The sequence below is a fragment of the Callorhinus ursinus genome, unplaced genomic scaffold (genome assembly GCF_003265705.2).
Source record: "Callorhinus ursinus isolate GAN/ISIS: 27379988/994484 unplaced genomic scaffold, GSC_fseal_2.0 scaffold38, whole genome shotgun sequence".
Taxonomy (NCBI): Eukaryota; Metazoa; Chordata; class Mammalia; order Carnivora; family Otariidae; genus Callorhinus; species Callorhinus ursinus.
Genome location: NW_027397100.1, coordinates 4,198,319 through 4,224,742, shown reverse-complemented (window position 1 = coordinate 4,224,742; position 26,424 = coordinate 4,198,319). Strand labels below are relative to the sequence as shown.

Below are 26,424 nucleotides of genomic sequence, written 5' to 3'. Positions count from 1 at the left end.
CCATGAGATGATGAAGAACAAAAGAATATGGCCCACCCCTTCATCTGCCAGTCAGTCCAGAGAAATGGACATGTAAGACTTTCTGTTTTAACAATTCACAATAGCAAACGACAGATGTTGGCAGGGATGCGGAGAAAGAGGAAGCCTCCTACACTGTCGATGGGAATGCAAGCTGGTGCAACCACTCTGGAAAACAGTATGGAGGTTCTTCAAAAAGTTGAAAATAGAGATACCCTACAATCCAGCAATTGCACTATTGGGTATTTACCACAAAGATACAAATGTAGGGATCCGAAGGGGTACATGCACCCTGATGTTTATAGCAGCAATGTCCACAACAGCCAAACTGTGGAAAGAGCCAAGATGTCCATCGACAGATGAACGGGTAAAGAAGATGTGGTATATATACACAGTGGAATATTACGCAGCCATCAAAAGGAATGAAATCTTGCCATTTGCAACGACGTGGATAGAACTGGAGAGTGTTATGCTGAGCAAAATAAGTCAATCAGAGAAAGACATGTATCATATGACCTCACTGCTATGAGGAATTCTTAATCTCAGGAAACAAACTGAGGGTTGCTGGAATGGTGGGGGGGTGGGAGGGATGGGGAGGCTGGGTGATAGACACTGGGGAGTGTATGTGCTATGGTGAGCACTGTGAATTGTGCAAGACTGTTGAATCACAGATCGGTACTTCTGAAACAAATAATACATTATATGTTGAAAAAAAAGAAGAAGATAGCAGGAGGGGGCGCCTGGGTGGCTCAGTTGGTTGAGCGACTGCCTTCGGCTCAGGTCATGATCCTGGAGTCCCGGGATCGAGTCCCGCATTGGACTCCCTGCTCGGCAGGGAGTCTGCTTCTCCCTCTGACCCTCCCCCCTCTCATGTGCTCTCTCTCTCTCTCATAAAAAAAAAAAAAAAAGAAGATAGCAGGAGGGGAAGAATGAAGAGGGGGAAATCGGAGGGGGAGATGAACCATGAGAGATGATAAACCCTGAAAAAGAAACTGAGGGTTCTAGAGGGGAGGAGGGTGGGGGGATGGGTTAGCCTGGTGATGGGTATTAAAGAGGGCACATTCTGCATGGAGCACTGGGTGCTATACACAAATAATGAATCATGGAACACTACATCAAAAACTAACGATGTAATGTATGGTGATTAACATAACAATAAAAAATTTAAAGAAAAAAACTAATGATGTAATGTACGGTGAGTAATATAATAATAAATAAATAAATAAATAAATAAATAAATAAATAAATAAAATAAAATCCTGTGCAATCCCATAGGATGCAATGAGAAGAAAAAAAATTCATAATCACAACATCCTGAACAGTATCAGCAACCAATAATGGGTTAGCCTGGTGATGGGTATTAAAGAGGGCATGTACTGCATGGAGCACTGGGTATTTATATGCAATGAATCATGGAACACGACATCAAAAACTAATGATGTAATGTATGGTGATTAACATAAAAAATACATCTAATTAAAAAAATAATCTGTTTTATTACAGGCATCTGAAGAGTATTTTGAGGTTTTCAAAGCACTTTGATGTACATGATCACATATGCACCACATGCCTGTATCTCAGGAAGGATGGCAAATGATTAAACTGGGCAAAAGAACAAAATGAACAAAATGATGAATGAAAAAACAAACAAACAAATGAATGGGGCATCTCCAGGGAATAGCATGAAGAAAGAAAATCAGACTGCTCTCACTGGTACTAAGAAGTCCCTTTGATTCTACAATGCAGGTGCCATCAGGTGGTTCTCAGGGAAGATGAAAAGGTAGCCTGCTGGTCTCTCCTAGGCTCCATGTTTCCAATGCCATCACTTGCTGGGCATTTTTACCCCAAAAATAACATCTTCAAACCTGAACGCGCCCCCTTGCCCCAAACCCAGCTATTGTTTCCCATCCCAGAAAGCAGTTCCACCACTCATCGCTCAGCCATCCAAACCAAAAGCCTAGGAGTATCGTCTTTGGCCCTCTTCTCTCACCCCCACATGCCCCGTCTGATAGTCTGTCCAGGTTCTGGCTAAAAGTCTCGTTCTGAGCTCTACAGACTATTGGGCTAGGATGCTGCTGTGTCGCCAAGCTCTTGACCATCTCCACTCTTAAAGGTGAAACCCCACTCCTGATGCACCACGGACATAACTGGCCAGTGGCCTGTCGGACCTAGAAGAACCAGAATACATCCCCACCTGCCCTTGCTGAATTGGCCCCCTGGTATCTTCCTGAGCTAAACCTGGGCACTTGTAGCCTGAGCTCCTGCTTTAAGCCTCTGCCACCAGGGCCTAGCACAGAGTCTGGCCCAGGGAAGGGGCTCCGGAGATGTTTGACGGGAAGGCCTATGTCTGCAGTAGACTAGACCATGAGGCTGGTCTGCATAATTGCCAGGCTCCCTACTACACAAGCCCATGCTCCAGAGGACGCATAGAGAGTAGACTCCATCAAACCATATGATGGGGAGCTCCCTGGGCCAAAAGACTTAGTGCTAAACACTGAAGTGATCTGTGGTCTTGGTCTGATGATTCTGAGCCTTAGTCTTCCTCCCATCTACCTCTCAGAGCTGCCTTAAGGATCAACATAACGGGCACACCCCAAAAGTGGCATGCTGGTGTGGCACGGTGTACCAGTGGTTCTTCAATGTGGGTGTGCCTCAGCATCACTCAGAGGGCTCCTCCAAGGGCAGATTTCTGAGCTCCACCCCCAGAATTTCTGAATCATTCGGTCAGGGCATGGGGCCTAAGAATTTGCATTTCTAATGCGTGCCCCAGTGATGCTGATGCTGTTGGTCCAGAGACTACGTTTTGAGAACCAGCGCTCCAGACCGCTTTAAGAGCACTGCTTTTCCACAGCGACCTGGTTTTTCTCCAGGAAGCATGCTATTTCAATATTCGACTTTATGTTTATGTTTTACCCTTTTTGCTGTTTTGCTGGAATCTTAACTGAGTCTGTAAGTTCCTCTGGGCAGAAATTACACCTTCCACACTCCACATTCTCTCATTTTCTGTTTTGCAAAATAATGAGTATATTTCCAGTGTGATTAATAATAGAAAAAGGAAAGGGGGGGGGGACTCAGAGAGTACCAACCCCAATAAACAGCATCCACAAATGGATACCAGCCCTGAAATCCACTTAAAAATTAATTATGAGGCAAAGAACATTCTACCATCAGTGGCAATGTGGGAAAGAAGATTATGTTCTTGATGACGCATTTTCTAAAATGTGGGTTATTTAAGATTTTAGCTGTAACTTACTTAAACACCAACATTTTTTGAAATATAAAACCACAAACAGCATTTCAACTCATAATTTTTATAGTGACAGTCAGACAATTGTGTTTTCAACATGTAAAATCCATTACACAGTCGTGGCAACAGTTTGCAATAGATTGTAAATGTTTATTGAGATGATCATCTTGCAATTGAATTTCAAAATGTATTATATGATCATCAGCAAATAAGTCCATGGGGGCTGCTAAAGTACTTTGAGTATCATTTATAAAGATCAAAAACCCTGGAAACTCTTAGATTTACCCCATGGAAAGAGAAAAGTCTCATTGGCAGGATCAAATCAATTACTTTCATGGATGAATACTGAATTGCAAAGCTGAGATAAGGTATTACCTTGTTTAATAACATAATCTTATGTCCTTCTAAAATAGTAGGTTTCATAATCGGGTTTCAATAAGGAATTTCACAAAAGGCCCACTTTTGAAAATAATCAAGAAAATGGCATTTCCACTTATCAGTGGTTCGATGACATTCAAAAGAATATTCCCAAGCAATGGACATCCTCACTAACCTTGGGTTCCATACTGTCGAGATGCACTACTGAGGTACTTAAGAATGATTACCATCAATTCTGCTATAGCTCTTATTTTGACAACGCAAATTGTTCCAACATGATTGACATATTAGGGGACAATGTGAGCATAACACGAATGTCACATTTGCTATATGTGATTCTGTATGGAAAACACTACTGAAGCAGAAAACTGCACCCAGCTCAATGGAGACACACAGGAATACACAGAATGTACCCACCTCAAACATCCACTTGCTATGTCCATCGGCTGGGCGTGCTAAGAGCCACATCCGTCCACAGCAGATGTCACGACTTTCCACCATGTTCAGAAAGCACTCTTTACCACCACTGTTGCCCACAGGTTGCAACCTTTCTGACACACATTTCCAAAGCAAACTTCAGGTCCCTTCAAGGAAACACCTTATATACACTGCAGTATGTATGCATACCCTACACCATTAACATGCGGGACACTGTGCCATCACTTTTACTTACTTCCCTCTCTTTTTAAATGTGTCACTGATGAAGTAAGAGTGTTGTGCCCCAATCCTACTTTTTCCCATCACCCTGATGGTTTTTACTGTATAACTTTCCATACCGCAGTGATTTTTAGGGACACAGAGGTCACATTATAGTCGAACTAACTGTATTTTGCTTTCCTTTCTTGTTCCATGGGGTCACTGTGCTGATGAGTCCTTTTCTCCCCATCCAGAAACCATCAGTGACTCTTTTCCCAGTGGAAGCCAATGGCTCATGCTGCCACCTCCCTTGCCCACCAGTGGAAGCTCTATATTCCATGCTAATGGCGCATACCTCTCTGTTTGCATTGTGGTGTGACCGATGATCAATGGCATTAGGGTCAGAAAAACCTGAATGCAAATTCTGACTGTGCCAGTGGTCAATTCTACCCCTTTGTACAAAAAGTCTTAAAATATTGGGTCTCTATCTCTTCACGTATATATAAGAAAAAGTACTTACATCAAACGATTAGAGAAGAAAAATGAGAAAATATAAATAATGTGATTTAAAGGAAAACAAAACAAAACACTGAGTTCTTTTAACTTCTTGACTTCCATTCAGAGCTGGAACATATCAGGGATACAGTCAGAGATGCAATCCTAGCCAATGCTCCTCCAGAAGCCTGGAGTCCCCAGGAATATTTATACAGCTGGATCAAAAGAATCCTCTTAGACACAGTCCCAGACACCAAACTCTGAAGCAGCATCCAAAAACCTCAGAGAAAGCGCTGGAGTCACAAGCCCCCAGAGTGCACTAAGCCAGGAGCTTGCAAAGATACAGAATCCAGACAACCCTTGGAGGGACAGTTCTAGTCCAGACTCTCAGGTTGGAACCAGCAGGCTCCGAGGGATACTGAGCCAGAAAGCTCCTAGAGACAAAAGCGGTTCCAGAATCCACTGAAAGACACTTTCAGAGCCAGGAGGTACTCAAGATTTGGTTGGCACCAGGAATTCTTCAGAGACAGAACAAGGAACCCTCAGGGAAACTATGAAAACTAAGGGCTCATTAGGGTCATAGGCCCAGCCATGGATCCTCACACAAAGTTAAAATCACAAACACCTTAGATATGTAACAAGAATCAGAAGCACTCAGGGATATAGTTCAAACAAGGCCTTTAACAAGGCACACAGGGCCAGGAGCCCTCAGGGATGTAAGACCAAGAGACCTCAGGGACACCTTTAGTACTAGGAAGCCTCAGACATATGGAGACACCAGAAGTCCTTGCAGAGACAGAACCAATGTCCCACTGGAAACACTGTCAGGACCAGGAATGTCTCCCTGACATAGCTGGAGTCAGGTGGCTTTACGAATCACAGTCAAAGCTAGGCCATCTCCAGAGTTACCACCAGACCCCGAAAGTCCTCTAAGGCAAGACCAAAATCCTGACTACTGCTCTCTACAACAGGAGGCACACTCCCATCAGAGAAGTTCCGGGATGATTGTCACTGATGCCAAGAAGAGGATCAACTGCCCAACCTCTCAAAATGGAGCTATAAATGAAGTTCTTACCTGCACATTTGGTTCTGGTGGTGAGGGGAGGCCCTGGTGGTCCCGTGCCTCCCTCCCCTGGTCGTGTGAGCAGCACCCGGATCTCATACTCCACGTCAGGGTCCAGATGCCACAGCTTATAGTTGGGAGAGTCAACTATGTGGGTCTCGGCCCAGGTGCCCGTGGTGGTGCGATATTCCACCTCCTTCAGGATGATGGGGCCATCGCCGATGATAGAATTGGCATTTGGCTTGATCCACAGGTATGTGGCCCCTACGGCCAGCAGCTCTGGGGGGGCGATGGGTGTGGGAGGCTCTGGAAGACAAGCAATCAGCAAAGGATGTCAGACCCAAGTGGTTTAGAGAGAAGAATCGAAGCACATAAGGACAAGGGCAGAATTCCAGAGAGAGCCATATACAGTCACTCAGATCCCTTTCTTAACTCCATTCACATCCTACTCAAATTGCCATGATTTTGTATGTAAATACCTGAGTCAGTATTCCTTCTCCCACACTACCACATCTCCTTCTTTTAAAAGAAATGAAGAAAGAAGGCAATAGTGGGTAAATGGTTTTTCTAGAACACATTAAAGATGCCTAGGTTAATATTCTGTTTTCTATCCTCAAATGAGAACATGCCTTCACTGAAGTGGAGTTTGGTTCAAAGCCCAGGGGAGTCTGAGATTTACAAACATTCCTTTCATAGCAACACACAGATTGTTAGTGGAAGTTCTCCCCAAATAGTGCTAGGAGCCTAAGAAGCCAGAGGATGGTGGCACAACTCAACTCAACTCCAGTGGGTTCCCTCCATCAGGGCGAGTGTCACTGGCACGGTGGCCCCTGTGGGAAACAAGCGTCAAGGGAAAAGTTATGCAGAGTTATCCTGCATCTGCTATGAGTTGCCCCTCTCCCATTAAGTTCTACTTCTTCAGCTAAATAAATGAGAATTTCAACAAGCCCTCACAGTGGGTCTTACTGGCAATTCTTAGCCCACTGGCAAAGCTGCAGAAATTAGCATTAACTTTGTATTCCTTATTTACCAAGAAATCTCACATGCATTACTTCATGCAAATCTTCCACCTCCATTTTGATGGATAAAAACAAAGAACCCAAGCAATGGGGTCACCCAACGGAGATCATGAAGCTTACAGGTAAGGCAGGATGGAACCCACATCTCTATGCCTTCCCTTACCAGCTATTCCCTTGGAAAGCTGTTTGCCTCTAGATGTCCATTTTCTAAAAATCAAAGTGTATATATTTGCTATTCTTGTCTGTAGCAGAATATACCAGTGGAACAATACAGAAAATAAGAACAAAAAGGAAATAAGTCCCCTTCCCTACGACCCCATATAATAGCCGTTTTTATTTCTCCATGTTCCAATTTGTATTCATATATTTAAGGCTTTTTCAGACCCAATGTTTTTCTTCCCTCACTTATTACATTCTAAAGACTTTGTTTGCAACGTCGATTTTGTCGTCACTGTCTTAAATAGCTACAGAACCATCTATCAGGTAATCACACTAACTAATCGCAAATTTCTGGGCACATGAGTTCCAAGTTTTGCTACGGTAAATAATGCTGCAATGAACAGCTCTGTGCAAATGACTCCAGTTTCACTTGTCTTATGTTTTTTTGGAACCAACTGCCAGGAATGGGGTCTGTCAATGGATACGAACAAGTTAGTGACTCTTGGGGTAGAATTAGGAAGGGGAGGGTGAGAGGAGGCATCTGGGGGTGGAGTACAACATAGATATGGTCAAGAACTTTTGGAGGGCCTCTGGGCTATTCAGGTGGGTAAGGGAGGTAGAGGTTTCAGTCTGAAACTCAGGTGAGAGCTTCAGGATAGATCAGACTCCTTCCATGTTTGCTTTTTAACTAATTACCTAGCCACAAAGATTCTCCAGAGACAGAATAATTGCTATGAAACAGAGGTGGACAATATTTTCTCAGTGTGACTTGAAGCAAATCTTAAGGGACAACTTCAGGTTACCTCTATTATAGCCTGCCATTTGGTCAGAGAAGGAAATTAAGCAGATTAGTCAGGCCAGATGCTTTTCTTTACAAAGCCATGAAGGTTATTACTCAAGGCCTTGTTATCTCAAAGGTGTTTGCAAATTGATTTTTGGATAATTTGTTCCAGGTAGAGAAGTTAAGTTGGCAGGCAGATAATTTCTGGGCTCATCCTTGGTGCATTTTAAATATACAGACCCTCGTATCACCATTGTCAACTCTCCAAAGTTCCCATCAGTTTCCAGGGAGGCCCCCAGGGTGGTATTTGGTAGCTCTGTGACGACTCTGCCCAACTCCTTAATATAATTATTCACAGGCTGGCCCTGGACAGAATTAAGCGCAGCAGACTTCAATACTTTGGGGCTTGAGCAAGTGGCCACATTAAGCTCTCTCCCATCGACTCTACACCACCATTTTTGCTCTATTTCAGGCATTAGCAGTAAATTGCTGACCACCAGAAAGAAAATCAAGTATCAATCTTTCCAAATGTTCGGTCTCCTTTCACGAATTTCCGATGGTAGCTACAATATAGTAACAAACATTCCCTCGAGTAAATAAATGTCTCCATCTCAAATGACTTAGTAGTTTACATGTCCCTGTGCAGACTAGCCAACGAGGTTCTCTCTCCCTCTGTCCCTTCAAGAATATATCATGAAGTACATCAAAGCGCTTCAGCTACTTAGTTCTAAGCAGCCATCAGATTCTTATTTTGTTTTCTCTTTTGTTAGTAACCACTGATTTATAATTGGCATTCTTCTAGAAGTCACACGTCAGACTGATTCAAAGAGAGAAAAGTAGGGATGAGACACATTATTATATTTATATATTTATACTATTATATACATTTATTATATATGTTTATATATTATTATATTTATATATTATATATAATATATATATATTTTGGTAAGCACCTCCCTTTTTAATTTTTTTTCTTTATTTTATTTTATTTTTTAAATTTTTTTATTATTATGTTAATCACCATACATTACATCATTAGTTCTTGATGTAGTGTTCCATGATTCATTGTTTGTGCATAACACCCAGTGCTCCACGCAGAATGTGCCCTCCTTAATACCCATCACCAGGCTAACCCATCCCCCACCCCCCTCCTCTCTAGAACCCTCAGTTTGTTTTTCAGAGTCCATCGTCTCTCATGGTTTGTCTCCCCCTCAGACTTACTCCCCTTCATTCTTCCCCTCCTGCTATCTTCTTCTTTTTCTTTTTTCCTAACATATCTTGCATTATTTGTTTCAGAAGTACAGATCTATGATTCAACAGTCTTGCACAATTCACAGTGCTCACCATAGCACATACCCTACCCAATGTCTATCACCCAGCCACCACATCCCTCCCACCCCCCACCACTCCAGCAACCCTCAGGTTGTTTCCTGAGATTAAGAATTCCTCATATCAGTGAGGTCATATGATACATGTCTTTCTCTGATTGACTTATTTCACTCTGCATAACACCCTCCAGTTCCATCCACGTCCTTGCAAATGGGAAGATCTCATTCCTTTTGATGGCTGCATAATATTCCATTGTGTATATATACCACCTCTTCTTTATCCATTCATCTGTTGATGGACATCTTGGCTCTTTCCACAGTTTGGCTATTGTGGACATTGCTGCTATAAACACTGGGGTGCACGTACCCCTTCGGATCCCTACATTTGTATCTTTGTGGTAAATACCCAGTAGTGCAATTGCTGGATCGTATGGTAGCTCTATTTTCAACTGTTTGAGGAACCGCCATACTGTTTTCCAGAGTGGCTGCACCAGCTTGCATTCCCACCAACAGTGTAGGAGGGTTCCCCTTTCTCCACATCCCCGCCAGCATCTGTTGTTTCCTGACTTGTTAATTTCAGCCATTCTGACGGGTGTGAGGTGGTATCTCATGGAGGTTTTGATTTGGATTTCCCTGATGGCGAGCAATGTGGAGCACTTTTTCATGTGTCTGTTGGACATTTGGATGTCTTCTTTGGAAAAATGTCTGTTCATGTCTTCTGCCCATTTCTTGATTGGATTATTTGTTCTTTGGGTGTTGAGTTTGATAAGTTCTTTATAGATTTTGGATACTAGCCCTTTATCTGATATGTCCTTTGCAAATATTTTCTCCCATTCTGTCGGTTGTCTTTTGGTTCTGTGGACTGTTTCTTTTGCTGTGCAAAAGCTTTTTATCTTGATGAAGTCCCAATAGTTCATTTTTGCCCTGGCTTCCCTTGCTTTTGGCGATGTTTCTAGGAAGAAGTTGCTGTGGCTGAGGTGGAAGAGGTTGCTGCCTGTGTTCTCCTTTAGGATTTGGATGGACTCCTGTCTCACGTTTAGGTCTTTCAACCATTTGGAGTCTATTTTTGTGTGTGGTGTAAGGAAATGGTCCAGTTTCATTCTTCTGCATGTGGCTGTCCAATTTTCCCAACACCATTTGTTGAAGAGACTGTCTTTTTGCCATTGGACATTCTTTCCTGCTTTGTCAAAGATGAGTTGACCATAGAGTTGAGGGTCCATTTCTGGGCTCTCGATTCTGTTCCATTGATCTATGTGTCTGTTTTTGTGCCAGTACCATACTGTCTTGATGATGACAGCTTTGTAATAGAGCTGGAAGTCCGGAATTGTGATGCCGCCAGCTTTGCTTTTCTTTTTCAATATTCCTCTGGCTATTCGGGGTCTCTTCTGGTTCCATACAAATTTTAGGATTATTTGTTCCATTTCTTTGAAAAAGGTGGATGGTATTTTGATGGGGATTGCATTGAATGTGTAGATTGCTCTAGGTAGCATTGACATCTTCACAATGTTTGTTCTTCCAATCCATGAGCATGGAATATTTTTCCATTTCTTTGTGTCTTCTTCAATTTCTTTCATGAGTATTTTATAGTTTTCTGAGTACAGATCCTTTGCCTCTTTGGTTAAATTTATTCCTAGGTATCTTATGGTTTTGGGTGCAATTGTAAATGGGATCGACTCCTTGATTTGTCTCTCTTCTGTCTTGTTGGTGGATAGGAATGCCACTGATTTCTGTGCGTTGATTTTATATCCTGCTACTTTACTGAATTCCTGTATGAGTTCTAGCAGTTTTGGGGTAGAGTCTTTTGGGTTTTCCACATACAGTATCATATCATCTGCAAAGAGTGAGAGTTTGACTTCCTCTTTGCCTATTTGGATGCCTTTGATTTCTTTTTGTTGTCTGATTGCTGTGGCTAGGACTTCTAATACTATGTTGAATAGCAGTGGTGAGAGTGGACATCCCTGCCGCGTTCCTGACCTTAGGGGAAAAGCTCTCAGCTTTTCCCCATTGAGAATGATATTCGCTGTAGGTTTTTCGTAGATGGCTTTTATGATATTGAGGTATGTACCCTCTATCCCTATACTCTGAAGAGTTTTGATCAAGAAAGGATGCTGTACTTGGTCAAATGCTTTTTCTGCATCTATTGAGAGGATCACATGATTCTTGTTCTTTCTTTTGTTAATGTATTGTATCACGTTGATTGATTTGCGGATGTTGAACCAGCCTTGCAGCCCAGGGATAAATCCCACTTGGTCGTGGTGAATAATCCTTTTAATGTACTGTTGGATCCTATTGGCTAGTATTTTGGTGAATTTTTGCATCCATGTTCATCAAGGATATTGGTCTGTAGTTCTCCTTTTTGATGGGGTCTTTGTCTGGTTTTGGGATCAAGGTAATGGTGGCCTCATAAAATGAGTTTGGAAGCTTTCTTTCCATTTCTATTTTTTGGAACAGTTTCAGGAGAATAGGTATTAATTCTTCTTTAAATGTCTGACAGAATTCCCCTGGGAAGCCATCTGTCCCTGGGCTTTTGTTTGTTGGGAGATTTTTGATGACTGCTTCAATTTCCTTAGAGCACCTCCCTTTTTTAAATGAAAAGAAAGACCATGTTTGTCAGTTCTCCTCTTTGACATGAACTGTTCAACCAGACAGTGCAAGAAATCAAGGAGGCCATCTAATCCAACAACCAGAGTGTTCAGGAAGGAAACCGAGGCTGGGGAGGGCTCATGGCCTGTTAAGTAGGAGAAGGCGGGGGTGCGGCATCAGAACTCAGGGCCCAAGCAGCATGTTTACTTCTTCCTTCTTCTTCTTGTACATCAGATGTTTAAGTAATTAGCCAGAAAGGTCACTCAGGGGTGTCTTTCCTAGTAGTTTTTAACTTTTGAGGATGCACAGGCCCTTGCAAAGATCTGATGAGAAATTCCAGCCTCTCTTCCCAGGAAAAATGCACATAAGTCTATTACTGAGAGTTACGCCCACCATTTCAGGCATTCACGAACCCTTCTGAAGCCTTGCATGAACCCCTGAAGAGGCTATGTTGAGAATAAAGGAAAAGCACAGAGTTCCTGCTGACAGACCACATGCCCATAATAGTCTACAATTCTTTGGGACCCTGAAACCACCCTTTGTTGCAGTCTATAGCAGGGGCTAGAAGTTGGGAGTACAATCATGTAAGGAACTGGAACTTGATGTTAGGTTCACAGATCTAGTGCTTGCAGGCTCCCAGGGTCCCAAATATCTGGGTGAAAATAAACAAGCAAAGATTTCCATAGGACAATGCAAAGTAAATGTGTAGGTCCTCATGGCCATAAACCACCCAACACATTCATAAATTTCACATTTGGACTAAAATATTTAATGGTTAAAGATATGACCCTACTGGCAAAAATGAACTATTGGGACTTCATCAAGATAAAAAGCTTTTGCACAGCAAAGGAAACAGTCAACAAAACCAAAAGACAACCGACAGAATGGGAGAAGATATTTGCAAATGACCTATCAGATAAAGGGCTAGTATCCAAAATCTATAAAGAACTTCTTAAACTCAACACCCAAAGAACAAATGATCCAATCAAGAAATGGACAGAAGACATGAACATTTTTCCAAAGAAGGCATCCAAATGGATTATATTATGTTAATCACCATACACACGAACAGACACACAAAAAAGTGCTCAACATCGCTTGGCATCAGGGAAATCCAAATCAAAACCTCATTGAGATACCACCTCACACCAGTCAGAATGGCTAAAATTAAAAAGTCAGGGAACGACAGATGTTGGAGGGGATGCGGAGAAAGGGGAACCCTCCTACACTGTTGGTGGGAATGCAATCTGGTGCAACCACTCTGGAAAACAGTATGGAGGTTCTTCAAAAAGTTGAAAATAGAGGTACCCTACAACTCAGCAATTGCACTACTGGTATTTACCCTAAAGATACAAATGTAGGGATCTGAAGGGGTACATGCACCCCGATGTTTATAGCAGCAAGTCCACAATAGCCAAATTGTGGAAAGAGCCAAGATGTCCATCGGCAGATGAATGGATAAAGAAGATGTGGTGTGTGTGTATATATATATATATATATATATATATACACACACACACACACACACACACACATATATACACATACATACACACACACATATACACAATGGAATATTATGCAGCCATCAAAAGGAATGAAATCTTGCCATTTGGAATGACATGGATGAAACGGGAGGGTATTATGCTGAACAAAATCAGTCGATCAGAGAAAGACATGTATCATATGACCTCACTAATATGAGGAATTCTTAATCTCGAAACAAACTGAGGGTTGCTGGAATGGTGGGGGGGTAGGGATGGGGTGGGTGGGTGATAGACACGGGGGAGCGTATGTGCTATGGTGAGTGATGTGAATTGTGTAAAACTGTTGAATCACAGACCTGTACCTCTGAAACAAATAATATATTATATGTTTAAAAAAAAAAGAAGAAGTATATAGCAGGAGGGGAAGAATGAAGGGGGGTAAATCGGAGGGGGAGACAAACCATGAGAGACGATGGACTCTGAGAAAAAAACTGAGGGTTCTAGAGGGGAGGGGGGTGGGGGGATGGGTTAGTCTGGTGATGGTATTAAGGAGGGCACGCACTGCATGGAGCACTTGGGTGTTATATGCAAACAATGAATCATGGAACACTACATCAGAAACTAATGATGTAATTTATGGTGATTAACATAATATCATAAAAAAATAAAGTGATTTTGATTAAAAAAAAAAAAAGATATGACCCTACCCATGAAATGCTATATTCTAAGTAGAAATCTTCTACAAAGGCTATCTTTGTAGTTTGGTTGGCTGTAACAAAATACTACAGACTGGGGGGCTTAAACAACAGACATTTATTTCTTACAGTTTGGGAGGCTAAGAAGTCCAAGATCAAGGTGCCAGCCAATTCAGTTCTTGGTGAGAACCCTGTTCTTGCTTTGCAGGCTGTTTCCTTCTTGTTATGTGCTCCCATGATAGAGAAAGAAAGATCTCTGCTCTCATCCTCCTCTTATAAGGGCACTAATCCCATAATGGGAGCTCCACTTACATGACCTCATCTAAACCTAATCATCTCCCAAAGGCCACTCTCCCACCTCCTAATACCATCACATCCAGGGTTAGGACTTCAACATATGAATTTGGAAAGGGAGGGGCACACAATCATTCAGTTCATAGCAGAGGCTATGTTTTCAAATTCATCCTTCTCTTCACGAGGGGCTTTGTCTGTCACGATCTTGAGATGAACAACCTGATAGAACTCCCTGTGAAAAGAAGCCCCAACTAGTACATACTGTTTCTCCCGTCCCAGGCACAATGCTGAGCATGTGGACTTCAGTGGCCGAGAAACATGGACTCTCTGGACGCAGGAAATGAGAGTGTAAGGCTATTAAAGCAGCAGTGACAATGAAGTGGAATGAAAGTCATGATGGGAGTGGCAGAGGCAGTTGGGAGGCCCATGAAGGGACCTAATCTGGTGTAGAGGTCAGGGAAGCTCTTGCAGAGGGAGCTTGTGATCTGTGGGCCTGCGATTCATGTTAAGTTTATGAACAAAGAGAGAATGCCTTTGGGGGTCCTGTAGTTCTGAAATGCTGGGGAAGGTACTACACAGGGCCAGACCGGTAAACAATTAAAACTAGGTGCTCAGAACATGCATTAGTTCACTCATTCTGCAAACACTGAGCACCTGCTATCTGTCACACGCTGTTCTGAGCACTGAGGATTCAGCAGTAAACAAAACAGACACAATCCTCTGCCAGCAGCTTACATTTAGCTTTCACTCAAGCACGGAGAGACAGAAGAGTAAGAAGAAAAGAAGGTAATTCAGAAGCTGATGAGAAGGAGGAAACTGGAGGATGAGCCAGGCGCAGGTGTATGTTTATGGACAGACCAAATGACGTGCATCCATACGACAGAATACCGTACAGCAAGGAAAAAGGAACAAATAATTGACACACATGACATGGGTGAATTCCAAAATTATGTTACGCAAAAGAAGAAGAGAAAAATGCATGACGATTCCATTTATATGAAAAGTTCAAGAAGAAGCAAAATTGACCTATGGAAAGTCAAAATTAGTTACCTACAGGAGCATGTACTTAATGGGATAAGGTACAAAAGAACTTTCTGGAGTGTTGAAATGTACTACATATTGGCCTGGGTGATTAAATAATAAAAAGCAGAACGGCGTTACCTCTGGTGGGGTGACTGCCTGGAATGGGACTTGAAAAAACTTTCTGGGATCATAAAAATTTTCTGTATCTTAACTAGGGTTGTGTAAGATTCATGAAGCTGTACGCTTCAAAGAAAGGTATTTTGCTATACGTAAATGCTATGTTTAAGGACAATAAAGAAACAAAAAATATATAGCTGGTCTATGACCCAGCAAGTGGGAAGAATGCCACTAAATTTTACCTGGAGCTGTACCCCAGACAATATGGAGGGAATGACCCATTAATCCCATATGATTTATCTCCAAATAATTATATCAGCATCACCAGATGCTTGAATTCCTATGATTTTTCCTAAGATGAGGTTGTTCCTCCAACACACCAGGACTCATCCATGAGCCTTTCCACATATGAAACCACCACCCCCTTCCTTCTACTTGACCCTGCACCATAACTGTGCAACACCAGGAATAAGTGTCTCACATTTGATGGCACTCTCCGCCGACACAGTCTGGAACCAAATCCAGAGGGAGAAAGTCTGGCCTTCAGGGAGCTGAACTGAGAGATGGCACTGGCCCAGCTCAACTGGGCATCAAAGCACTTCAAGGAGAAGCCTCTGTGAGCCTTCCACATATGAGTCCTAGGCAGCAGCTGCCCTGGACCTGCCTAGGCACTCCTTCAACATGTAGGTGGTGAAGTGACCCCTTAATATAATTCTGCCTCATCCTCAGGCAGCAATCTCCAGACCAATTCTGTCTTTCTTTTTCCTGCTGTGAGCGCTTGTAACAGTTTGACTCCCCAGAAATTCCGACAGAGAGCAAAAGTGCTTCAAATAGCTAGAGAGCAAGCTTTGTGCGTATGTATTGTCTGCTCTAGACAGAAATCAAACCTTTTGAGAAAAACTAAATGTTGCCAAGACATGAAGTGAGCCTCGACATGTTAATTTACGTGGATGGAACCTGGCCTCAGACACTTTCCACCACCCTCTGCCAGCTATCTGATCACCTTTCTAACTGCATCACTATTTACAGACCCATGAGAGTCTGCGGGAGGCCCCCCTGCCACCCTACCCACCAACAGACACACAGACGCTCATGCTATTTAATCATTCCTACTGCCATAGGTTAGCACATGCCATTTTTCTCAATTAGAACATCTTTCCTTTTACTTTTAGCCAAACCAGGCCCATCTTTTTTTTCAATTCTGCATCATGTCTACTCAGCTGCATGATCATAGGGCCAGGCACACAGTGGATGCTCAAAGCATCGTACTCGTCAGATATTCTACTGACCGGCATGCAAGACTATTCCATAAAATAATGACTTAAGGATCAAAAAGGAAAAGGGAAAACTAGCTTGGACTCAGGGTCCAAAACTCTCTCTGCCCTACCTTTACCACTAACCAGCTCTGTGACCTTGGACAAACCACTCAACCTCTGAGGCTCTCCACTTTTTCATTTTCAGAATGAAAGATTGTTTTACAATTCTAATTAGAAAAGTATCTAAAGTCTCTACCAAGGACTACAGGGATGCTATGTGCATATGTTCACGGACTCTACCTTGACTGTGAATTGTCAACAGGAGACCCCACCTTCTCCCTCCCTGGCATGGACCCATGAGGTCCTTGAGCAGAAGATCCAAGTAGACACAGCACTATCCTACCAGTACAGGCCTACCGGAATTAGTCTTTGTACCCCAGCCTAATGTAGAGTCAATGTTCAATAAACATTGGATGTCTTATTCAAAAGAAAATTTTTGGTACATTTTCCCAAAATAAGAGGTTGGGGCCGCAATGAAGAGATGAAAGAGAGCAAGAAGGAGAATGTTACAGAGAGCAGGGAGTGGGTATTCACGCTAAGAGCTTCAAGTGCTTGGGGAGAAGACATCAAATATGTGGAACAGAACAATAATGAAAGACCTAGCCTAAGAAAATTTCTTTGAAATAAATGAAGATCTGAGTTTGCAAAGGATGAAGAACATGGTGGGCTTCAGGCAAAATCAATGATGAGACTCAAAATTAAGCATGAACTGGTAATATTTTGAAATACAAGACAAGGAAAGTTCCCACAAGCATCTAGAGTTTTAAAAACATCTCTGTCAAAACAAAAAAGACTAAGCAATCAGTTCTCAGACTTCAGCATTTCAATTTGAAACACCGTGATGTAATGGGGAAGTTGATGAAAATAGTAATAATAATCACAACTGACGGCAGCGGCAGCTAATAAGTACTGCAAAATTGTATGCACCTGTCACTGTTCTTAGTAACTTAGAATATTAACTTGTATAATCACAGCAACACCAGGGGTAGATACTATTATGATTCACGTTTTCTTAAAAGAAGAAAGAGGGGCACCTGGGTGGCTCAGTCAGTTAAGCGTCTGCCTTCAGATCAGTTCATGGTCTTCAGGGTCCTGGAATCGAGCCCCACATCAGGTTCCCTGCCTAGCGGGGAGTCTACTTCTCCCTCTGTCCCTCCCCCTGCTTGTGTGCATGCACTCTCTGTCTCTGTCTCTCTCTAATAAATATCTTTAAAAAGAAGAAGAAAGAGATGCAGATCAAGTAATTTGCCCAATGTTGAACAACTAGTAATTCGAGAAACCAGGATTGGGGTCCCAGGCAGCCTTATGGCAGGTGGGGCCTCCCAACCCTAATAATTTAACACACACATGAAGTTTTAAGAGGATGTTTCTTAGCCCAAGAATTTTACAGCCAGCTAAGTTGTGGTACTTTTGCACAGCCAACAGAAAGACACTCTCAGACTCTGAAAAATGCAGGAAATATAATGTCTACTTGCCCTCCCTTAGAGAAAAAATTACTTGAAGACAGACCCCCACCCACCTTGGGAAGAATCAAAATCATGACTCTAGGATGGGGGGAATTGAGATACTGAAAGGATTGTCTTAGGGACACACAAAATTTCTCTGGAATAGTCTCTTGCTCTTCCCCTTCTCCAGGTGCCTCCCTTTTTCTTGTTCTTCAAGAGTCAGTTTTCCTCTGGGATGCCCTTCTGGATCTCACTTCAAGGCTGTGTTCTCTGTGCTCTGTGGGTGTCTTAGCCCAGAGTCCCGAGAAACAAAGCTTGAGACAAGCATTCTGTGCACGTGACTTGACTGGAAGAGTTTTGAGAAGGAGAAATAGTAGGGGAAAGGTCAGGAAGCCAAACATGGATGGGGTTTGGGCTGCAGACTCAATCAGCCTGATCCCAAGGGAGCTCTGGAACACAAACTGCACTGTCCCCCATTGAGGCAAGGGTGTCAGCCATTTGTATCCCTGTGTCATTAAGTGGCTACAGGCTACTCTAGGGGTATAGGCATTGCCCCTCGGCCAAGGAGCATCCATGTGGCTGAGGACAGTTAGCCCAGGAAGACTGTAGTAGTTTCCTAAGACTTCTACAAGTAGGTACTACAAACCGGGTGGCTTAAAGCAACAGAACTCTATTGTCTCACAATTCTAGAAGTCAGAAGTCTGAGATCGAGGTGCCAACAGGGACATGCTTCGTCCAGAGCTTGTTCTAGCTTCTGGTGGTTGTGGTCATTCATCTTCTCTGGATTTAGACCTATCATTCCGATTTCTGCCTCTGTCTTCACGTGGCTTCTCCCCTGTGTGTCTGTGTCTCTATGTCCAAATTTCCCTCTTCTGAGAAGGCCTTCTATCACATTGGATGAGCACCCCCCTTCTCCAGTATGACCTCACTTTAACTGAATATATTCCATCTGCAAAGATCCTCCTTATTTCCAAACATGGTCATGTTCTGAGGCTCTAGGAAGAACGTGAATTTGCAAGGGGAACAATCAGCATTCAATCCAGTACAGGGGGCAACTAGGAACTTTTAGCAGCCACACTCCTGGCACACTAGCCAGGGGAAGGAGACGTGGATTGCGCATGCCAACAGCATCCTCTGGAGTGGAGAGGCACCTCAGTGCTCCCTGGGTGCAAATTCATCACAGAATTTGTACATGGAGACGACTTGCTGTTTTCTCAAGAGCAAACACCAAGCCATTTCTGACTGGGTCCCCAGACCCCATCACAGGGCCTGCTCTATGGAGGGCTTGATCCTGGAGTCAAAGCACCCCAGCAGTTTTTCCCTCCCCAGGGTGGTATTTGAGGACATGGACCATCCATGTGCATTTGTTCTTTCCTTTTCTGGCATAAGCATTTCTAGTTCTTAGGATTCTAAGCAATTTCTCCCTACTGCTGAGCTACCTTTTGGCCATCTGCAGCAGAATCTGGTGGCACCCAGGCCAAGCTCTTTCTCTTGACTCACCTCGAGGTCACTTACAGTTTCAGTGGATAATACTGCCATGCCCTGATGACTTCCTATCTCCAGCACCTACACATCCCTGCCCAGAAGCTTTCTACAGCTGCCAGAGTTTGATGGCCCCACTGCAGGGCAGACTGGGCATGCCAGGGTACTACCACTGCCAGCAACAACTCTTTCCCAATGAGGAATAGGAGCTGGTGGATAAATACCCCAGTTTCCTTGACCCTTGGTGGGACAACGGGCCTGTTTTATTTCATCTTTTAAAGGATCTCTAGTGGAACTGAGCATCAGATGCCCCTCAGAACTACCAGCTCATCCATGCGCCCTTTAGTAGAAGCCTACCTTCCTTTCCTGCCTCATTTCCCCTCCCCTTTACCAGTGTTCTCTTCAATTTCCAAACAAACTACTTGCAAACCATTGTCTCGGGGCCTGTTTTTGGAGAAACCCAAAGTAAGAAATTAGGAAAACCAGGGCAAGTTCTTTAACTGCTCTGTGACTCAGTTTCCTCATCTGTAAAATGGGGATGATAAGGCCTCCCTCATGCCACGAGGATCCTATGAGGTAGTAGAGTCAACAGTCTCAGAACAGTCCCAGCACATCGCAAGTGCCCTGTGTAGACTATTGTCTCCATCCTCCCAACCAGCAGTTGGTGGGAAACCTAGCTGGTGCCCTCATTTTGTGCTCCCCCATAGAGAGACACAAAGATTCTATTAAATGCACTCTCTTTCCTGTGTCAGGATAAAGAGGGGCCACAGTAAAGTATACTCCTGCCAACATTTCCACAAGCAAATACATTTAAGAGCTCAGCCTCGGTCTACTTAACACAGTCATGTTGCAACCAATGAAGTCATTTAAAAAAATGCATAATTCAGTAACGACTCAGCACCAGGCGAGATTTCATGATCTGTAACACTCTGTCTGCTCCCAGCTCCTCTTTGTCCCCCAGCGCCTCGATATTTTTGATACTACTCTGCTGGGCCACTTCCCAAAATTAAGAACAGAGTAATCATTCTAGAAGAGCCTTTCTTTCCTTGCCTGCTAATCAAGAGTCCTAAAAAAGTATGAATCAGGAGTCTATCTCCCCCAGGGAAGGGGCCTCGGAGAGCCAGGATTCCAAGCCTTCGGAATCAGAAGCCATGCTGCAGAAGCATCTTGTTCTGGAACAGCACAGGTCCGTGAACAGGCACCACCGTCTGCCTCCCCTGCCACACCCCTGCCCAGCAGGCTGGCTCTGGAGAATTGGGTGGAAGGAACTCAGGCCTTAGCCAGTTTGAATCTCTGAGTTCCAGAGATGCCCCGTCTGTCACACCTGCAGGATGTAGCGAGGGGCAAGGGACAAGGGCAAATACTCTCTCGGCACCACGTGCCGGCTCTACTCCAGGATTTACACATGTGGACTCCTTTATTCGTCCTAGCACACCTAAGCACTATCATAATATCGATTTTACAGATGAGGGATAACACACACCAAAGGGATGTGCTGATTATTTACCTCCGGCCCTTTGGCTCCAAGCCCACCCTGTCAGAACTGGCTCTGTGATTCTGGGGCAGGAATCCTACAAACTGCGCTTGAGATTCCCTTACCAGCCTTGGCTTAGTCCTCCTCGTGGAGGCTCTCTGTGGAGATCAGAAAGGTAGAAGAGAGCAGAAGCAGCTCTGGAATCTCCCACCTGCCCCTGCGGCCTCCCTCTTCAGAGGGCCCTGCATCACCCAGCAGGGTGCCTCCTCCACACGCCCATCCCCTCGTGTGACCACAGCCCCGGGTGTGATCGATGCATCCTGCAATTCCTGGCTACTTCAGTGTCCCACGTTTGCTCTAGTGACCTCCCAACACTTGCATAACTCCCTTCAAGAAAACTCTCTGTCTGGAGCGCCTGGGTATCTCAGTCGGTTAAGCGTCTGCCTTCAGCTCAGGTCATGATCCCAGGGTCCTGGGATCGAGTCCTGCGTCAGGCTCCCTGCTCAGCGGGAAGCATGCATCTCCCTCTGCCCGCCGCTCCCCCTGCTTGTGCTCTTGCTCTCTCTCTCTGACAAATATATATAAAATCTTTAAAAAAAAAAAATAAAACACCTGTCTGAAGTACCTATTACGGTTTGGGGTTTTCTTCCTGGATCCTGACTGACAAAAGATCTTATAATTATCTTCGCTTTGCATGTGAGGAAACAAAGGCACAGAGGTTGAGAATCCTGTCCAAGGTCATGCAGCTCAGACCCGGCGGCGCTGGGATGTCTGCGATGGCTTGCTCTGGTCTGCGGGTCTAACCCATGCACGGAACTGCCCCCGGTGTTCTCAACACCGGGGGCAGCCAGAGAGTGAGACAGGCAGACAAGAGCCAGGGAGAGAGGTTTTTTTCGTTCAGTGAACAAGTATGGAGGGCTGGTTCTGTGTTCTGAAGAAAGGGAGTCAAAACAAATCTGTCTCTACCCCAGAGGAACCTCAGAGGCTAGGGAGTGAAACAGAGGCAGGAATCGATAAGCTGCAGAATACCGTGAGAAAGGCCAAGCAGGGGCAGGCCAGGGTCTGGGGGACACACAGAGGAGTGTGGTACACACAACAGTGGCCCTCGAGAGATGTCCACGCCCTCATTCCCAAACACGACTCTGAAGACGTGATGAGGTCGTGAGTGGGAGAGTATCCTGGACTGTCGCGGTGGACCCCATGGAATCAGAAGGATCTAAGTGAACGAGGGAAGCAGAAGAATCAGAGACAGAGAGGGGCTGAAAGACGCTGTGCAGCTAGCTTTGAGCACAGAGGAAGGGGCCGCTAGCAAGGACTACGCCACAAACTGCAGGAGGCAAGGGAACAGACTCTCCCCTGGAGCCCAAAGACATGCAGCCCCGCTGCCCCACAGTAGACTTCGGACCTCCATGTTTGTAAGATAATGAATTTTTACGTTTTAAGCCACCGAGTCTGTGGTAATTAGTTAGAGCAGCCCTAGGGAAGTACTCAGAGGAGGCAATCAGATGGAGGAAAGGAGGGAAGGCATCATGGAGAAATCCAATCAAGTCATGAAAGAAGAAGCGAGTCTAACTGGCAGCCGGGGAAGAGGCGCCCGCACAGAGACGAGAAGAGACTGCGTCACTCCGGAATGGCGCAGCCTGCTGCAACTTGGACGGGGGAGGAGGAAAGGGCCCAAAGGGGACTGGAGAAGTCAACGGTGACCAGAGAACCAAGGGTCTTTCTGAGGAGCCAGGGCTCCGCCGGAGGCTTTGAAAGGAGCGGCGTGATGCAGGTGTCTGTTCTTTCTGGATGACCCCTGAGTGCTGGGTGAAGAACAGGTCTGAAGGAGAGACATCAGAGGCAGGGCATCATGTCCACCACTGAGAAGGAGATGATGGATGTCTGGACCAGGGTAATGGCCATGGGGCTGGAGAGACAGAGGACTAGACACAGGTTTAGGACACTGACCAGGACTTGGTCTCTGATTGGATGGAAGGGGCAGCAAAGGGACCAGTACTTAGACCAGGACAAGCACAAGAGTAGGATCCAGCAGGCCAGGTGAGTCCTGGGCACATGCACACCTGTGGATCACAGTCTTTCCCTGACCTGCACAACGCCTGCGGTCCACGTACGCGGTGTCCATTTCAGGCGCCCTGCCCCGCATCCCAGGGCGTTGTACTGGCTTCTGCACTCAAGGCCCAGTCCTCTGGACTCCATTCCGTCCCTTTGCATTTTCATATTCATTGTCCCTTACAATGGGCAGTCAGACAGACAGTTTGGCTTATAACCTCTCTCACTTATTTTTACGACTTTGGGGAATTGAATTAATTCCCCTGAACCTGTTTCTTCACGTGCAAAACCAGGGTGACGGATCCTACCTCACTGGGTCCTGGTGAAGACCAAATGCAAATATCTGTAACATGACGGGCCCCAAATGAATGTGAGTTATTCCCTTCTCCCATCCCTCATGGCCTCCTGCACTTGTCCCTCTCCCCAGCCCACAGCCCTTTCCATTAAAGGTCATTCCACCATTTCTCCAGCCTCCTGTGATCTCCTCTCTGGGCATCTGGGGCTCATGTAGCACATGCGATGAAAATCAATTTCAGCTTTCTGCATGAGGGAGCCGCTAATCTCCCACCGGGATGGGCAACGCACACTCAACGAGCACCAGGGGGAAAACATGGCAGCAGTCTTCACAGAACACGTCTAAGAAGAGCTGGAGGAGAGGGAGAGCAGGGTGAGGATGGAGGTGGGGAAGGAGGGAGCAGAGAAAGAGGCAATTCAGGGCAAGCTGAGTCCAGGCAGCTCCGTCAGTTGCTATGCTACCAGCCACAGTGAGAGAGCAAAGGAAGGGGGTTGGGGCTTTAGAGATATTGTGATTTTGCACATTTCTCTCCTCGGCATATCCCCGTGTGCAGGGTGCAGGGTGCAGGGTGGGAGCAGGGAGATGAGGGATTCGGCTCTAAGCGGCTCAAACGGCCGAAGTGACTATGAGGATCGACTGCTCTCAAGTGTCAGGAAAAGGTGTCCAGATGGATTAAGAGGCTTACCCACAACAGCCTGCTCAGTTTGGGGGAGAGTATAAGAGGCGAATGACCCCTTTATATAAAGGATCTGAAAATGTGGCCTCTTTCAGCACCCCTACCCCTACCCCCACCCCCACTGGGGCTGCCTCTGCGTTCTGCCATATCCAGCGATGCACAAGCTGGCATTAGCAGGCCTACAGAGCAGCCCTCTGGGAAAGGACTCTGCAACAACAGAACATGGCAAGGTCTCACAGACCATGGGCCACTGAGGCCTCATTGAGCAGAGGCCATAATTCTGACTCAAGCAAGTGGACACTGGGCTCTGAGAACAGGATGAGTGGCTTCATGTTGGCACCCACCATAGGCCACTGCACCTTGGTACGTCTGTGGCAGGGAAAGAAGAGGGCTTCCCATTTCAAGCACTATTCTAGATGTTACTAATACCTTCATCATGTGCCTCTTAAGCACAGACAGAGGTTAACCCAAAGAAAATCAGAGCAACCTCTGAGGCGATCTAAAAGTGACATAGCTTTTAGACAGAACGCCTTCCTGGGACAAAATTCTAAAAGAAGCTTGAATTTTTACATGCATAAAAGATTTCAAGGGAATACCACCTTTACACAAATTCTTTCACAGCACACAGAAGAAATACTTCCAAACTCATTTGACAAGCCGAGGATAACTGTCACGCCAAGACCTTACAAGGAAATCACAAGAAAAGAAACTTCCAGGCCAATCTCTCTCATAAACAGAGAGATAAAAAGCCTACACATTATATTAGCAAACCAAATCCAGGGATACATAAAATGAGTAACAGATCATGACCACACTGGGTTTATTCCAGGAATACAAGATCAGTTTAATATTAGAAAATTAATCAGTGTAACTCATATTAACATACTGAAAGATAAAAATCATGCAACAATCCCAAGAGATGCCAAGGAAGCATGTGACGAAAGTCAGTATCTATCCACGTTAAAAGTTTTAACAAACTAAGAATAGAAGGGCAAGTTCTTTAATCTGATGACAAGCATCCAAAACATGGTCTCACATCACAATCAATGGTAAAATACTGAATGTTTTCCCCCTAACCTCCCCAGTTTTACTGGATGCTCGAGCCACAGCAATGGGGCACGAAAAAGACATAAAAGACACTAGGATTGGAAAGGAAGTAGTAAAGCTCTTGTTATTCATAGACTAGATGGGAAAAAATCCCAAAGAACCTCAAATTATGATGAAAATCAAAAGCAAGTTTAACATACTTTCATATATTAAAGCTAATGTACTTTGCCGTGCTGGCAGATTTCAATCAACAAAAAGAAAAGAGCTTTAAATCATCCATTTGCAGAATATGCATAAGCCTTTCTAACCCTGCTTCTACTTCTTCCCTCTTCAGATCTATTCTCCACCCTGCGGTCCGTCTTAACCTGATCTTCCTAAAGTAACAACTACATTCCGTTACGTGGCCTCAAACACCGTGAGGGATAGGGCCCCCACCGGCCTCTTCAGCCTCATCTCCTTCCACAGGCCCTCTAGCTGAGCAGGCTCCAGACACACAGGTCTGTTTTCAAATATTCCTAATGTGCTGTGATCCTTTCTACCTCAGGGCCTTTGCCCACACTGTTTCCTCTTCTCCTTGCTCCACCTAGTTCACTCTCCATAGCTCAGCTCAAACCTTACTTCCTGACCTCCCCAAAAGTGCTCAGATATGCTTCTTCAGGGCAGTTTACAGTTCAGATGCCCATGTCACAGTCCCCAACTGTAAAAGCATCAATTCCTGCAAGATTGCAGTTCAGAATGTTTTGATTAATCCATCATTAATTGGGGCCAAAAACATGCTTATTACCACTAACATGGCAGTCATCATCAAATACTGCCAATGCATCATGAAATGCATTGAGAAGAAGAAAGAAGATGATGATGACGATTTGTAATCTAGCCCTGATGCATGTAATATGTACACTTGGTCTTGAATCCACTGTACTGAAATTACATATGCATGCTGGATGCTTCCAAGTTGTGTTGTAGAAAACTTAAATGATATTTAATGAGTAAATATAGTTATCCTTTCCAATTGAGATGTTGGATTTTAATAGGATTAGCCATGGTTTTTCATCAGCCTTTAAGTATAAAAAATAAAGTTGTCATTCATCAAAAAAAAAAATCTGTCATGCAATATCACAACCAGAATGTTGACACTGATAAAGTCAAGATATGGCACATTTCCATCACCAAAGGGAGCCCTCATGGTGCTCTTTTATAACTGTACTCACCTCCATCCTCACTCCCCCCCACCCTATTCTCAACCCCTGGAACCACGAAGCCATTCTCCATTTCTAAAATTCTGACATTTAAAAAATGACAATAATCTTT

General features: G+C 44.4%; 1 protein-coding gene across 1 annotated transcript in view; it reads right to left on the bottom strand.

The window, feature by feature from the left end:
- PTPRT (protein tyrosine phosphatase receptor type T) overlaps window positions 1-26,424 on the bottom strand; it is a 1,128,529-nt gene that overhangs the window by 633,978 nt on the left and 468,127 nt on the right. Inside the window, exon 7 of the mRNA XM_073880268.1 lies at window positions 5,850-6,143. Within this exon, the coding sequence (XP_073736369.1) occupies window positions 5,850-6,143 (294 nt within the window). The remainder of the gene's footprint in view (window positions 1-5,849; window positions 6,144-26,424) is intronic.